A 16,160-nucleotide genomic window follows, 5' to 3' on the forward strand; every position below is an offset into this window, starting at 1 on the left:
TGAGCTCTTTCAAAGAACCGATAATAGGATTAATGTTTTCTATGTTTAAGTCTCAGAAAGTCGTCTACCAGGTAGTGAAATACATAAAAATAGAAAATGACCCTTTGTCTTATGGGACCTCCTTCTACTTCTGGTGGCAGCAATAGTAATAATGATAATAATAACAGTAATAAAAACACTTATATAGGCTTTAAGTTTTGTATAGCCCTTTACATAGGTTATTTCATTTAATCATAACAATAACCCTGTAAATTAGGTGCTGCTATTGTCTTCATTTTAAAGATGAAGAAACTAAGTCTTGAGAGAGGTTAAGGGACTTCTCTAGGGTCACACAAGTAGTAAATGTCTGAGGAAGGATTTGAACTCAAGTGGCAGTAGATAGAGTGGTGGGTTACAGTTGTTAAAACTCATCTTTCTGATTTCAAATCTGGTCTAAGAAATGTATAAGTTGTGTGACTCTGGGCAAATCACTTGACCCTGTATACCTTAATCTCTTCATATGTAAAATGAGCTGGAGAAGGAAATGACAAATTATTCCATTATCTTTGCTAAGAAAGCATAGTGGGATCACAAAGAGCCTAGACATGACTTAAAAATGACTGAACAACAACTCCGTGTCTCCCAGTCCAGCACACTATCTACATCACCACTTAGCTGCCTCCTGGTAAAGAATATGGCAGAATGTGCTAAGAATCATAATTCTTAAACTTTCTGAAGACATGAACTTAACTCTGGGTACTTTGGGTGTTGGTGAAATCCAAAACCAGTGGGTTGACATATTATTGGAGGAATTGTGAGCGGTTATGGAATCAGCTGTCTGTATGAGACAACCAAATTGACTCTTGACAAATCTGGGGCAAAATTCAAAGTAAATACTGAATTAGAAGAAAAGAATAAAGATTAGAAGATGGGTACTACACGAACTTGTAGAAATTATAACCCAGACTGATTAAACAAGCTATTACAAGCTATTAACTTTGTAGAAAGAAGATGAACAAAATTAAAGACATCAAGTCAATAGAAAAGAACAAGGAGATGCTGATTGGAATGAACCTCCAAGGAGAAGTTTCCATGTGTTGACTGAGAAAGGGTCTAAAAGAGACAATGAAGAATGAATAGAAAGGGTAACTTTTTCTTAGTCTACTTTGTCTGGGGACATGAAATTTGAAAGAGCACCCAGCATTGTTTAAGGGTAGTTTTGAATGCACTATCTTGTAGACACAGTTATGTTTAATTATAAGAGAACCCTAGAAAGTGAAAGAAGGGATCTAGAATGAGGGAAAGTTGTTAATGACAGAGCTAGAGTTCCAGAGGGCATCTGGGAAAAGGTGGCAAAGATTAAGGATTAAAATATGAGATAGGAACAAGCAAATTGTCACATTTTCCTATAATGGATCCTAATTTTTATTATCACATAACTGATTGAAGATGTAGAGAATATAAGAACCCCTTATGCCTGATTTTTAAAAGATGAATAGTCAAAGCCATGTGTTTACCTATGTCAAAGAAAGCCGTTTCAAGAAAAGTCTCTATATGGTGAAATTCAATTTACTTTTATCTATTTGTATATGAAATTGTACTAATTACATTGTGATCCAAAACAGTACAAAGCACCCTCAGGGAAAGAAGGAGTTAAACTCAGTTAGACAGGGCAAGGGGAGAGAATTAAAATTAAACCATACATAAGAATCCTTGCAGGTGCATATTGACTTAATCACATATTAACATTATCTTTGTTCTGTTGTATTTTTATTTATTTTGTTAAAGAAATATCAGTTGTATTTTAATCTGGTTCTGTATACTCTCAAGAACTCTGGCACATTTGTCACCTCTGGTCTCGAACATCCACACTGGAAAAACAAGATATGTGAGAAACACCTATTACCCAGATCAAAGCACAATGCTCTGGATGAGCAGCAGATTTATTGAATTAGTATGTGGAGGAGTGGAGGGGAGAGGAAGTAGAGTGGGAGAAAAGGAGAGTGGCATAATGGACAGAGAGCCATCTCCTTACTAACTGTGTAATCTGGTCAAGTCATTTCAATGTCTCAGCACCTCAGACAACTCACTAAGGGGCTAAGATGCAGCGTGGCTGCTGATTTTCTTTAGTAGAAGGGATATATGGGAGTTTCATACACTAATGCAATCAAAATCCCCAAATCCCAAACCCTCCACCCTCAAAATTTTATAACTATTCATTTGCAAGCATTCACACAATCTTAGGTAGGTCCCAGAATTGAGCAAGAAGAAAAAAGCAGTCTGAAAATAGTGTATTTTCAGTCATCTCAAACTTGATTCCTTGGAAACTCATGTCTTCAGTGGCAATATTAAATGATTGCAAGTCATTGATTGTCAGCATCTTGAAGGTAGGGACTGTCTTCTTTCTCTTTGTTAGATATCTTCTTTGGAGTATCATAAATCCTCAGTGGAGGATTCGTAAAAAGAATTGAGCAAGAATCCCAAGCAAAATGCCTTGCAGTGGTCAGGTTCTGCAAATCCCCAAACCCCAATTCCACTAAAGTGTTAATGAAAGTGATTTTAGGATATTATTACCCTTTTAGCTACAAAATTAAAAATATTTAAGAAGAACCCCTATTCCCTCTGGAAGAAACATTTCCCATCTGTTGTAGAATTTTCTCCTGTGTTGTGTCATCATTTTGGGTCTCTTTAAGCTTATATTTAAACTTTTAAATGTGGGCTGATGGCCAAGACTGAGTCTGGCTCTGTCACTCCACAGAAAGTGTCCATGGAAAATAACTCTCTTCTCCCTTGATAACATTCCTAAGCAGTGACTTTCTATACATGTGGATATGACCTACAAAGAGCAGAATTTGTATTTGTAAAGTTACAGCCTCTGTTATGGCCCCCAGAGAACTCTCAAGCCTGGATCCCTCTAAAAAGATCATGTATTCACACTACATTTTCACTCTTATATTTGTCAGTGCCAGTTTTATAGAAATAATTTGACTTTGCAAGAAAACTCCAGACTCTTACATTTCTCTGGTCATTGTGGAAGCCATCAAGTAAATTGAAAATGACTCATTAGGTAAACGGGCTTACACAGCAGATGAAAACCCACATCTTCCCAGAGGATTCTCAGTTGTTAACAGGAAATATCTATCTGCTATAAGATTTTCAATCTGTGAGGAAGATGTGTAAGACCCTGAGCTGTGCTTTTTAACACTCAGTTCCAGGCTTTGGAATATATCAGTCCTCTGAGCCTCACTTGGACATCTTCTTATTGACCTTGTTGGTTAGCTATGTCTTAGACTTAGGCAATCCTATTTCTCTTGCTGAATTATTTTTGACCATTTATTAAATGAGAAGGTTAATATTCTTTACATCTGTGTCATGTGGTATCCCTGTGTAATTTCATAGAGTATTTTTTCCATTTATTAACATTAATATTGTTTAGATTTAAATTACTAAAGGGCTGGTGTCCCTCTAGGAAATTGAGGGGAAGAGGAGGAAAGAAGGGCATCCTAATCCAATCAAATGCAAAAATGTCCTCTGATTTTGTGGAGAATTCATGGAATTTGGCATTAAAGAAATTGGATATGAATCCTGCATCTACCACTTAACTTTCTTTGAAATACTAGGCAACATACTTTCATTCCCTGGACTTTAGTTTCCCCATTTGCAAAATGCGGACGACAGATCAGAGACAGATCTAAAATCTTCTCCATCTTTATATTTATGAGGCCTTTGACCTAGGTGACCTCGAGCAAGTTGCTGTGATGAGCTAAAGTTGATGGTCACTGAAATATCTATTGGCTCTAAATCTATAATCCAATGATGCTATCCATTTATGATATCTATAAACTAAGAACATTCCTTTTTTAGTATTTGAATAGATTTGTAATCTCATTCATGTGACTCACTTCATAGCATATTCACCCTTTGTGGCTATTGTCCACTGTCATCCCATAAATCCTCTAGGGAATCTACCCAGCATGCCAAGAGCTTTGCTCTGGGTGTCTTGACAACATTGCTTACTTACATAATATAACCCAAGGCCTGTCTGTGAGTTATTCTTTGTTCTTGTGAATGATCAGCTCACCTGTTTTTAGGAATACATTTATTTAAAATTCTTCTCTGTTGCTCTTTTTAGTGTACACTTTATATTATTTGATTATTTTCAGCTGTGCCTAACTCTTGGTGACCCCATTTTGTGATTCTCTTGGTAAAGATACTGTAGTAGTTAATTTCCTTCTTCAGACAAGGAAACTGAGGAAAAGAGGTTAAGTGAACTTGCCCAGGGTTACATAGCTAGTAAGTGTTTGAGGACAGATTTGAGTTAAGATTTTCCTGACTTCAGCTTGGCTGTATCCACTGTGCTACCGAGCTACCCCCTACTTCCAATATATATATAGTTTATTTATATTTTTACTCTTGTACTTATATGTGAGCCCTATTGACTGGATGAACAGTCAGCACTTCCTCTCATTATGTCCCATTTCCTCTGTAATAGTTAAAATTATGAGATTGGTCTTAAATTTTATAATTTTATTAAATCGAAAGTAGTAGGAAAAAAAGAAGGAAAAATAGGAGAGGGATATAAAAGGTACTTAGCTGGCTAATCTGTGGCTGCCATTTGGGGCCCCCTAATCATACCAACACTGAGGGGAGTAGTCACCAGGAAACACAGAAGTCCAGCTAGCAAGCTCCCCACTTGCCTCAGTTTATCAAGCCTATTCTCCACCCACTAACCATGGCTCTCTCTTTTGCCAGCACCACTCAGGGTGGGGGCAGTAAAGGGGGTGTTCCCCCTGCCCTCTCTCCTGGGACCTCTTTGACTCTATGGCTACCTTTTTCCAGCTTCAATTCTATAGTCATGACCTAATTTACCCAATGATTTCCCTCACAGAGTCCTGGCTTCCAGGTCAAATGGTTAGCAGGTGATGAGATCAAGTGTGCAACCCCAGAAGAGTAAATTTTCTTCATGTCTCCCATTATATCCAGTCCTATTGTCTTTATTTGAGATGAGGGGAAGGGGAAGGAAGGGAACAAGCATTTAGTAAGTACCTACTATATACCAAACAGACAGTGGTTAAGTAAGCTTCCCAGTGCTACTAAGTATGAGGCCAGATTTTAACTAAGACCTTCAAGACCCACCATATGGCCTACCTGCCTTGTCAGTGACTTCTGGATCATTGGTTAGCCTGGCTTCAGCCTCCCTTTCCAGCATTATTCTGTATTACTTTTCTCTACTCTGTGACCCAGCCAAACTGACCTTCTTGCTGATCCTCATGCCTAACACTGCATCCCCTGTCTTTGTGCTCTGCTAGGGGCTCTTCTCTGAGCCTGGATGTTCTACTTTGTACCTCTCATTTTCTACGAAGCCTTTCCTGAAGCCTCTCCCAGCTGCAGCAGCCCCCTCTTGACCAGCATTCACCAAACATTATGTTATATCTGTTTTGTATATAGCTTAACACAATGCTTGGCACTTAGTAGATGTTTAAAAAATGCTTGTTGCCTTATTTATGTACATGTTGTCTCCTCCACTAGAATGAAAGCTTCCTGAGGGCAAGGACTGTTTCATTTTTGTCTTTATACCCTCAGTGCCTGAAATAGTGCTTGAAATATAGTAGATGCTTAATAAATTGATTTGGCCAACAGTCTTCTCTCATCCTTTACCTCCATAGCCTTCTTGTAGAGTAGAACATCCTAATTATTTTTTTCATTCAGGCATTGAACATTTATCATCTCCTCCCATTGTGTTTGTTAAGGTAGCAAGTGTTTTTATGTGAGAAGAATAACACGATAGTTTGGAGAGAGAAATGCAGTGATAAGTAAGGTTCAGTGTTCTCTGTCGTTGCATAACTGTCAACTAATCTATCAGACTGTGAAAAAGAGCAGCAACACATTTAACTGTGAGCTCTCTGCATCTCACTCTGAAAGGTGATAGGGAGGGTAGGATATTTAGGATGCTTCGGGCTAGTCCAGCGATGGTGGTATCACCTCAGTTAGAAGGCCATTGCACAAGTGGCCAGATGACGTCAGACTCTAACTCCAAAGTCTTGAAGGAACAGGTGCTGGAATATGAATCCCACGTGTTGTGTGTGTGTATGTATATGTGTGTGTAAATCAAATCATTTTTCCATCAATATCTAAAGCAGGAGGGAAAAATATAACAGGTGGAAGCAATATCCCAGCAGAAATCCAATTGTCAAACACTTTTGCCCGCCAAAATAGATTTTTATAGATTCTGGTTTCCTTCGGTGTGACTTTCCTTTTACATTTATTGAGTCTGTCCTTGATTCTTCAATAGTAGTGGGTTCACAATGTGCAGCATGTATTAAACTAATCTTTTTAGATTTTTTTTTTGAGACAAGGTGAAGATAGGATGGGGGAGGTATTATAGTCACTTTTTTGAGGCAACTAGCTAGGTGTTTTTAAAGATAATTTTGTATAATCATTTGAACTTTGTAACTGATTCATAATTTGGGAGTCTTTAGAATTGGGTAAATGGATTTGCTTCATGCTCAGTCCTGTATATAATGGCTTTATAGATTCTCAATTATCCAGTAGTCTCCTGTATGTTATTACAGCTTAGTAGAGACAGTTGATGGCACAGTACTGAGTGCTGCACCTGGAGTTAGGAAGGCCTGAATTAAAGTCAAGTCTCAGATATTTAATAGCTTTGGATCACTGGGCAATTTACTTGACTGCTGTTTGCCTCAGTTTCCTTAACTGTAAAATTGGGATAATAATAGCACCTACCTCCTAGCGTTGTTGTATGGATCAATGAAGATATTTTTTAACTGCTTATCATAATTGATCCAACCATTCTGGAGGGCAACTTGGAATCATGCCCAAAGGGCTTTAAAAGAATGTGTGCCCTTTCATCCAGCAATACTACTTCTGGGTTTTTATCCCAAAGAGATAAAAAACTGGACAAGAACCTGTTTGTACAAAAATATTTATAGCTGCTCTTTGTGGTAGCAAAAAAATTGAAAAATGAGGGGGTGTCTGTTGATAGGGGAATGACTGAACAAATTATGGTATAAGATGGTGACAGAATACTATTGGGCTATAAGGAATGATGAACTGCAAGTCACTGAATCCTGTTTGCCTCAGTTTCCTCATGTGTAAAATAAACCAGAGAAGGAAATGGTAAACCACTCCAGAGTCTGTGCCTAGAAAACTAATCTTAGTTAATTGGATATGACTGATACAACTGAATAATAACAACAAATGATACTTTAGTAGATCTCTGATCTGAAAGGGCTCTCCTTCCTGTGACTCAGATTAGTGCAAAAGGAAGTTAATAACAGTTACCTACCTCATGAGTTCTCATGAGAATCAAATGATTTAATACATGTTTAAGTGGGGAAAATGCTTGTAAAAAAAAAAAAACCGTGCATGGGAATGCATATTGTTTGTCTCTTGTCCATGAAACTCTTGGAAATCTTCTGCAAGGAGGTCACCCCAGCTTTCAAGGCAACCTAGCCAAAGAGAGAATGACCCTTCCTCTGGTGGTGTTGTATTTTCAAATTTTATTATGCTTAAACATTTTACTGGCTTCCTATTTCCTAAGTAATTACTATAAACCTAGACACCTTGCTAAGAACAGGAGGAATAAAGAAAGGCATATCTTGGGGCTCACATTTGAATAGGAAAGACAACAAGACAACGTGTAAATAATCATATGCATCCAAGATCCATTCGTTGTTGATCTCAAGAGTAAGGATGGCATAGCAGATGTGGGAGAAGAGGGATAGAGGCAGAACAAGGAAGGCTTGTAGCAGAAAGTGCAATTTTATTTAATTTTTGAAGGAAGTCGGGGAAACTAGGAATCAGAGGTGAGGAAGGACAGCATTCCAGGCATGAGAGACAGCCTGAGCAAAGGTGCAGATATGGGAGATGACATACTGTTGCAAGATTGCAGTGTGTACAGGGGATAAGAATAAGGAGATGAGAACGCTAAAGATTTGAAAGGCATGAGATGCCAAACAGAGGACTTCATATTTAATCCTAGAAGTAAGAGAGAACCTCTCTATAGTTGGAGTAGGACGGTGACATAGTCAGGGGCTATTTGCTTGAAAGTTCACCGAGCTGTAGTGTCACAGAGTCATAATATCAGAATCAGAGGAAAGAGGCAGCTAGTAAAGGGACAGCTATGGGGCATAAATTATAAAGAGGTTTTAGAAAAAGGTGAAGCCTGGCTCTGTGTGTGTCTGACACCCATATTTCAGGCTACCCACATATTTAAATCCTAAATGTAATGATAATCTGGTGATCAGACATTAATACAGTAAAATACTTTGTAGCCCACTGCTTCGTGTATACAGGAGTTCCTCACATTGCTGGCTGTTTGTCACACTGTTGTTCCAGAGAATGATGGCAATACTATCAACTACCAGGCCTCTTCTCCAGGTGAGTGTGCTCCTCTTGAGATAGTCAGCCTTTAGCGTTTTAGATCAGTGATGGGCAAACCACGGCCCACAGGCCAGATGCAGTGCCCTGAAATGTTCTATCAGGCCCTCGTGATATTATTCCTAATCTGATGAATACAACAAGCAGGATACGATACAATGAAACTTTGAAAGAGTTCCCTTAGAAACAGACTGACAGATGAGCATTTCCTTTCCTTTGGCCCCCTCTTTAAAGTTTGCCCATCACTGGTTTAGATCACTGGATATGTTCTTCCTTTGGGCCTCTTGGTGGCTCTTTTGATTGAGGGTGTAGTCTAGGTTTCCTGAAAAAAAACTTGTCTTCTTGCTTTTTTGGCCTTAGGAGCAGAAACATTTTGCATGGCTCAAAGGCAACTGTGTGGGAAAGGTATCAGCACCATAGAAAGATGGCTTCCTAATCCTAGCTTTAGAGCATGTTCACAGCAAAAACATGACTTGTGAAGCTTCAAGAGTGCCCGAAAGGTTATCTTTTCATCCTGGCTTCTTGGCAGCAGTTGTTAGGTCTCATTTGTCCCCTGAGAGAGAATAAATGAACCATGATGAGGAGGATTGATGCTATTTCTGGCTTTGCCAAGGGATTTTAAGTGTGAGAGACCCTGTCCTTTCTAATATTAAGAAAAGAAAAAAAATTATCTCATCACCTTGACTTTTCTTCTTTGTACTGATAGAAGGCCTTGCCCACACTAGATGCTCTCATATTTTGATATTAGAGAAGTTCATAGAGGGTTTTCAAACAACCTATGCTTGAAAAAGGGATAACTTCTACTTTGCACTTATTAATTGGGCTTTACTTGAACATCCCACCTCAACCCCCAACTCCTTCCAGTGGTAGAAGCCTATTACATTTTGGGATGGCTCTCACTGTGAAGAAATTTGGTAGGGTAGCAAACAATTTTCTTCCTGGCAGCTTCCATATCTTTTTCCTTATTAAGCCCACTGGGTTCAAACTAAACAAGTATATGCCTCTTTCCAAATGGCAGTCCTTCATTCAAATACTTGAAGACAGATATGCCCCTCTGAGCCTTGCATTCCAAAATAAATAGCCAAATAGTCAAAATAGTAATATGAGGTAGACATTTGTGTCCACTGCACTGGATGATTAGTGAGCATATGAGAAGTGTTTATTTGTCCTCAACAGTGAATAGTCATAGTTAATTTTCAGCTCCTAGGAAAACTAATTACTATTTTAGGAGAACTAATTTAACCAATTACTATTTTCACTATACAAAATGTTATCCAGAGGTTGGAAAAGTCTTTGAATCTCTTACAGTTACTCATTTATTTCCCATTGATCAAATAAGGCTAATGATCTTAAAAACAAATGTGAGAATCTTAGCTTGAGAATATACCAATACTATAGTTCCATCTTGTTGATAGTTATATATCATTAACTCTCATTATTATGGATCATTCTTTATCAACAGATGAAGGGGCTTTAGTAAAAGGAGCAAAAAAACTTGGCTTTGTTTTTACTGCAAGAACTCCTGACTCGGTTATCATAGATGCGGTAAGTAGGATACTTGTGGCCTTGGCACTGTATCAAGCAAATCTCTTTTAAGCTCCTACTCTGTCTTCAAGAGGAAGATTTTCCCTTCAATAACTGACATAAAGTACTGTAAATGCAGAGCCATCTAAGTGGCTCCATGAATAGAATGCTGGTCCTGGAATCAAGACAATCCGAGTTAAAGTCTGGACTTAGATACTAGCTTTGTGACCACAGACAAGTCACTTACCCCTGTTTACCTCAGTTTCTTCACCTGTAAAATGAGTTGGAGAAGGAAATGGCACGAAGAATAAGAAATGACTGAAAGGACTAAACAACAAAAGAAATCATATCTTTGCTAAAAGTGTATGAGCTAGGTCCTGTCTCTGTCTTACAAATGAGGAAACTAATGATCATAAGAAATATGTGATTATATTGACAAAAATACATAACAGAGTATTAAACTTCTTGTCTTCTGCCTCTGAATACATTCTTTAGTGGTTTGGAGTTATTCTCATGCTTGAAACAATTGTCCCAATTTCATTTTCTCCCTTGGACTCGGATCTCTCTGTTTGGGGCTAGATAGGAAAAAAAAAAAGGCCTGATGGAGTAGAACAGATAGAAGGCAGCAGGAATCAAATGAGGTGTGGATAGAAGCAAATTGTTATGTTCTCTCTGCCAGGTTGGCTTGAGAATTGGAAGCAGAGATTCAGTTTAGGTGAGGAAGGCTTAAGTTCAGGAAGAGCCAAGGCTCAGAGATGAGGTAATATCCCAACACAAGGAGCCAGCAGAAGAAAAGGTCAGGAAGTGGCAGAGATAGGATGAAACTCTTGATTAGATAAACAGGGCTAAGTTGGGACAATACAAAGAACTCAAGATAAATTTGGGTTGGAAGTACCAGAGGAAGATATGTACTTGCCATAGATGCTTACCACTGTTAGCCGATATGAATTCCAAATGGAAGGATTCCCCCTAGAAGGTGAAATCTCCTTAGCAGATGACAATGTACTGATGGCATCAAGCCCTGGAATATTGCAGAGCCTCCTAAATTAAATCTGTAAGCATTCAGGAGAATTCACTCAGTAGCTACACAGATTAAATTAAGTGGATGAAGAATGTGCAAATGCAATTGGAGATAACGTCCAGAGAGGTTATCCATCATTATTTCTGTATCCTTGGGCAGACACTACATATGAACAGTGAACTAGTGACAGAATGAAATGGGAGAAACAGCTGAATTACATTAAGAAAAATGCTCAGTGCTTATAATGATTTCCAAGCTTCTCCCTGAAACAAAGGCCCATCCTTTTAATATTAAAATTCTTCTGCTTCATATGACTATGAAGGTACATGGATTGTTACCTGCTCCTTCAGAAGGAGAACCTATATTAATAAGACTTCTGGTATTACCTTCAAGTAATGTTTGAAGATGCTGTAATAAAGCATTTTAAAGATAATCACATTCAACCTCTTCATTTTAAAGATGATAAAACAGTCTGTGAAAGTTTAAAAGGATTTCCAGACAGAAGTCATAAAGCTAATTTGTCTCTAAGTCAGAAGTAAAACTTGAGGTTCCTGACACCCTGTCCAATGAGTTTTTTTTACCTTTTTTTTTAAAGCCCTTACTTTATTTCTTTAGAATCAAAACAAATATTGGTTCCAAGGCAGAAGGGCAGAAAGGGCTAGACAATTTGGGTTAAGTGACTTGGCCAGGGTCATATAGGTAGAAAGTGTCTGAGGGCAGATTTGAACTAAGGAGCACCTGGCTCCAGGCCTGGCTCTCTATCCACTTGAGCAACCCTTTCCATTATATTTTCTGGTACATTATAATGCATGTTTTTATTTCACATAGTAGCAAAAATCAAGTTGGAAAATCTTATTATTATTATCTTATATAAAACTGGATGGCTTTCTCCCTCTTCACCCCCCACCCCCACTCCATTCACTTGAATCTGAATTTTTTTGTTGTTTATTCTTGTATTTTGTGATCACACCTTAATTTATAGATATATTTGGATGCGTTATTTCTATTCCCTTAATTAAATGTTCTTCGATCTCTATAATCCTTCCCAACCCCCATTTTTGAGCAACAGCTTCATTTGGTTAGTCTTGCCTCATTAGTCCTTAGACTTTAGTGTTCTATTAGCCAGGTTCATACTGAGTATGATGGCTGTCAGAAAGACTGCTCAGCTAGCAAATTAGGACTCTTTTTACCAGAAGGGGGAGCTGTCATCATAGAAGTTTTGTCCACTAATTTTTTAAAGGGATATCTTGGGGCTAGAGGTGGAGCATAGGTAGGGTTTAGGGGAATATGAAGGTTTGGATGTTGTGAAGAAGAAAAACAACTTTTGATTATTTATAAAAGAAAACTGTTTCATCTTTCTGCAGATGGGCCATGAGGAAACATTTCAAGTTCTTAATGTCCTGGAGTTTTCAAGGTATGTTAAATTTTCCATATACTTAAGCATTATAAAGTAAGCAGCAAAGGAATGCATTCTACCTCCTTCACAGAATTATATCAGTGTCTGTTTTTTACATTTGACTGTTGCTTCTAGCAGCATTTCTTTGTTTTACTCAAGATGACATTTCTTCCCACTATCATTATGTCTACAAGGATGCTTTACATGGAATAAAAATAAGGCCAAGCACCTTCAACCCTTCAAGCAAAAAAAGATTGCTCTAGAACAGGAGTTCTGAACATTTCTGTGTGTCATAGATCCCTTTGGTAGCCTGAACTTCTGGGCTTCTTCTCAGAATAATATTTTTAAAATAAACTAATGCTAAATTTCAACTAGATATGAGTGAAAATATATAGGTTTTTTCCTATCCAAGTTCATGGTCCTCAGAAATCTATCTACAGATTCTGATCTACGGACTCTCAGGTTAAGAACCCTTACTTTAGGGAATCTTACAGATTTTAGAGTGGAAGAGACTTTAGGAGTTAATACACTGTCCTCCCAGCAAATGTGCTGAAGATGGTTGATGTCCAGAAGCCCAGTTGAACCTAAAATATTAACTTTTTTTTTCTGTAGAGGTGGACAATGAAATCATCTGTTTTTCTTCCTAAATGTCTTTTCTAAAGAAACTCAATACATCTCTATATCCTACTCTCCTTTTCTATTTCAAAGGCTCCAGTCCTCTAGCAGCTGGGGCAGAATTCCCACCAGGGCAGCAACAGACATGTCTGAATAGTTCAGGGTATGTTGATGATGGTATTATTTTCATTGGAGTTTCCCCAGGTCTTGTGAAGTCATACCTCTTGCACCATCTGACACTGTTAATGTGGGAGCTGAGAAATTGGAAACGGAAAAGACTGACTGATGAGATCATCAGTTCATCCCATTGGAGGGTCAGTGTAGGATGGCTCCTTTGGACATGTTCTAAAGCACACTCACATTTTTAAAGTGCTTCAAGGCCTAGGGATGTTTGTTCTTTCCTTTGGAAAGGTTTTTGTTCCAATGAGACTGTCATAAGAACAAATTTCCCAATATCTAATATAGCTTTCTGTCTTCTTTTGCTTCTGTCTGGCTTTTGCTTCTAGCAGCACACCCATATCCTATCCTGAAAACCTTCTTCTCCAGCATCAGAATGCCCATGTCATTGCTTTATTCAATCAGCAGTCAATAAGAGCTGCATAATGACCTTGTTGTATTTACTTAATGATTATTCAAACAAGCCACCTAAACTGGCTTTCAAAAGTTATTTAAAAGTCATATCAAGCCTTTATTCCCACCTTGAAAATCTAATACAGTCTTAGTCATTGCCTCTTAGCATTCTTTGTGTGTACAAAGGAGCTCTTTAACAGTGCTGGAAGCTGAGGATGGAGGGGGATCCAGGATAGGTGGAAGGAATGACAATAGCCCTCCTGTTGAGAAGATCCAACAGTTTCTTCTGCCTTGTCCCTCTCCTATCTTTTGTCTCCTGTAATCTCTAGTGTACTTGAAGAATTAATTACTTGTCTGGTGTTGTCTCTGTACTTCTCCACTGAAATTGAGTTCTCTACAGAGTAAGGACAAGTGAAGAGTGATAGAAGCTTGAGTAGAAAGAAGAGGCAAAAGAATCAGGCCTATGATCTATGTTTCATAAGAGGCATTGGCAAGCTGGAACACCTTCTCTCCTGGAATGATCTAGAAGAAGATGACTAGGACAATGAGGAGATTCAAAACCATTTCCTTTGAGGAGCAATTGAGGAGATAAGGAAGACTTAAGCAGGATATGATCACTGTCTTGAAATACTCCAGGGGCTGTCATATGGAAGGAGGACTTATTCTTTCTGGGCTTAGAGCTAGGAAGTACAAGGAGGTAGAGTGAGACAAATTTTCCAAGAATGAAATGAACTGTCTTTCCTTCCTCCTCCATATTGACAAGCCTTCAAGAAAAGAAAAACTGATGCTTATTGCTAGACATTATTCATCCCAAAATCTTTAACCCCCTCAGCATGGATTTATGTATCAGAAGAAGGGAAGAAGATTCTAAGTGTTCCCCTCCAGCTCCAAGATTCAGTGAAAATGAGAAAGATAGAAAATAAGTATCAAAACTGAGGGGATAAAAGAGATATATCATTCTGGTTATATTTGGGCTCTATTTTTTCTAGTTCTACATCTAGCCCATTCCCAAATATGTGAGCTTAGATCTGTCCAGTGTTCTCTAAAAGATTCTCTTCCATCCCCTTTCAGCATGTTTTCTGCCTCCTCTGCTTCCATTTTACAACTTTTACAGGGTTCTTTGTCAATATTTATTCCCCTGAAAGAGAGAAATTCAGTTATTCTGTGTTGTCTGTGTTGATCAATCGGAATAAATATGGTCTCATTGAAAAATACTTCCCCTCTCTAGTTCCAGATGATGTTATTTATATCTTTGATAACTAAAAATTTGTAATAAATTCTCTCAGACACCATTTTGTCTCAGTGATGCTGGTCTGACTACAGAAGAGGAGAAAGCAAGATGAGCTTTTTACTTTAAAAGAGGCTTTTCAAGTATTAATTAACTGATTGTTAAGTTGGCTCTTTCCTAGATCTTTACTTAGGGAGTAAATAGAGGGAAGAATTGTCAAACATTAGTTAATTATACTTCTTATTTTTAAAAGTCAGGCAGGGAATTTTAAAATGGGGAAGAGGAGGTCAGGGAGATGGTCCTGTCCAGCCCATACCTGTGATTTCCTTAGTGTGACCTCCTGGTGTGAAAACACCCATCTCTGATACTGAGTAGCAACTCCTCTGTAACTTCAAGTCTCACAGGATTACCAGAATACTGAGACATTGATCAGTTGACATCTTTGGTCACAAAACTACTGTGTGCCTTAAATAAGACTTGAAACCAGGTCCTGACTCCAAAGCTCTATTTAACTGTTAACAACTTTGTACAGGTAAAGTTGGAGATTAATTTAGAGTTTATTTACCTAAGCTAATTCTGGTCTCCACTGTCAAAAGTAGTTCAACAAATTTTTATTTCAACATTCAGTTGGCATCCATTAAATGAGATAGAAAATGGTGTATGTATCATACACATGTACATATATGTGTATATGTATAGATAAATATAATATAGTTATTTATTTGTTTTAAATGAAGGAAATTCTTGCTTTCTATTATCTATTTAATTAATATTATCTAATTACCTACTTATATCAGGAAGTTATCAACTAATACTACAATGCCAATGAAAGTTTGCATCTTTTTTTCTCATTTGACTGTCTGAGGATGATAAAGGAGAGCATGAGTAGACCTGGACACTTAGACAGTATAGTGGTCAGTCCATCATTGTTTTGTCAGTAACAAGGTAATAATTAAAGTTTTCCACCTATTCTGTTTCTTCCTACCTCCTAACTAAACAGAACAAAACATTCTTAAGTTGCTCCTAAATTTAGCCTAGTCATTTGATAATTTGACCTCTGACAATTCCTTTTTCCTTATAGTAACAGAAAAAGGATGTCAGTAATTATTCGAAGAGCATCAGGACAAATTCGCATCTACTGCAAAGGAGCTGTAAGTACAAGACTTGCCCTGAAGTATGAATTTGATGACTTCTGCCACCTAGAATATGCCACAAATACTTTTGCATTAATGGCCTGTTATACTATTCCTTATTATTCTCCCATTCTAGTGTGTTAGTAACTAATTTTTAATTTATTCCGTGGGACTAGGAGTAACAGGTTGAAGTATCAAAGAGGTAAATTTAGATTTGATGTTAGGAAGTTTTTCCTTATATTTAAAGCTATTTCAAAGTGGACTGTGGTATCTCAAAAATGGATTCTCCCTTTC

The 16,160-nt window shown here is 37.8% G+C and overlaps 1 protein-coding gene across 1 annotated transcript in view; it reads left to right on the forward strand.

Annotated features, from left to right (window-relative positions):
• Nucleotides 1–16,160, forward strand: part of ATP8A2 (ATPase phospholipid transporting 8A2) — a 727,903-nt gene that overhangs the window by 179,741 nt on the left and 532,002 nt on the right. Inside the window, exons 20-23 of the mRNA XM_044668968.1 lie at nucleotides 8,274–8,379; nucleotides 9,842–9,924; nucleotides 12,289–12,338; nucleotides 15,815–15,884. Of these exons, the coding sequence (XP_044524903.1) occupies nucleotides 8,274–8,379; nucleotides 9,842–9,924; nucleotides 12,289–12,338; nucleotides 15,815–15,884 (309 nt within the window). The remainder of the gene's footprint in view (nucleotides 1–8,273; nucleotides 8,380–9,841; nucleotides 9,925–12,288; nucleotides 12,339–15,814; nucleotides 15,885–16,160) is intronic.

The sequence above is a fragment of the Gracilinanus agilis genome, chromosome 3 (genome assembly GCF_016433145.1).
Source record: "Gracilinanus agilis isolate LMUSP501 chromosome 3, AgileGrace, whole genome shotgun sequence".
Lineage (NCBI taxonomy): Eukaryota > Metazoa > Chordata > Mammalia > Didelphimorphia > Didelphidae > Gracilinanus > Gracilinanus agilis.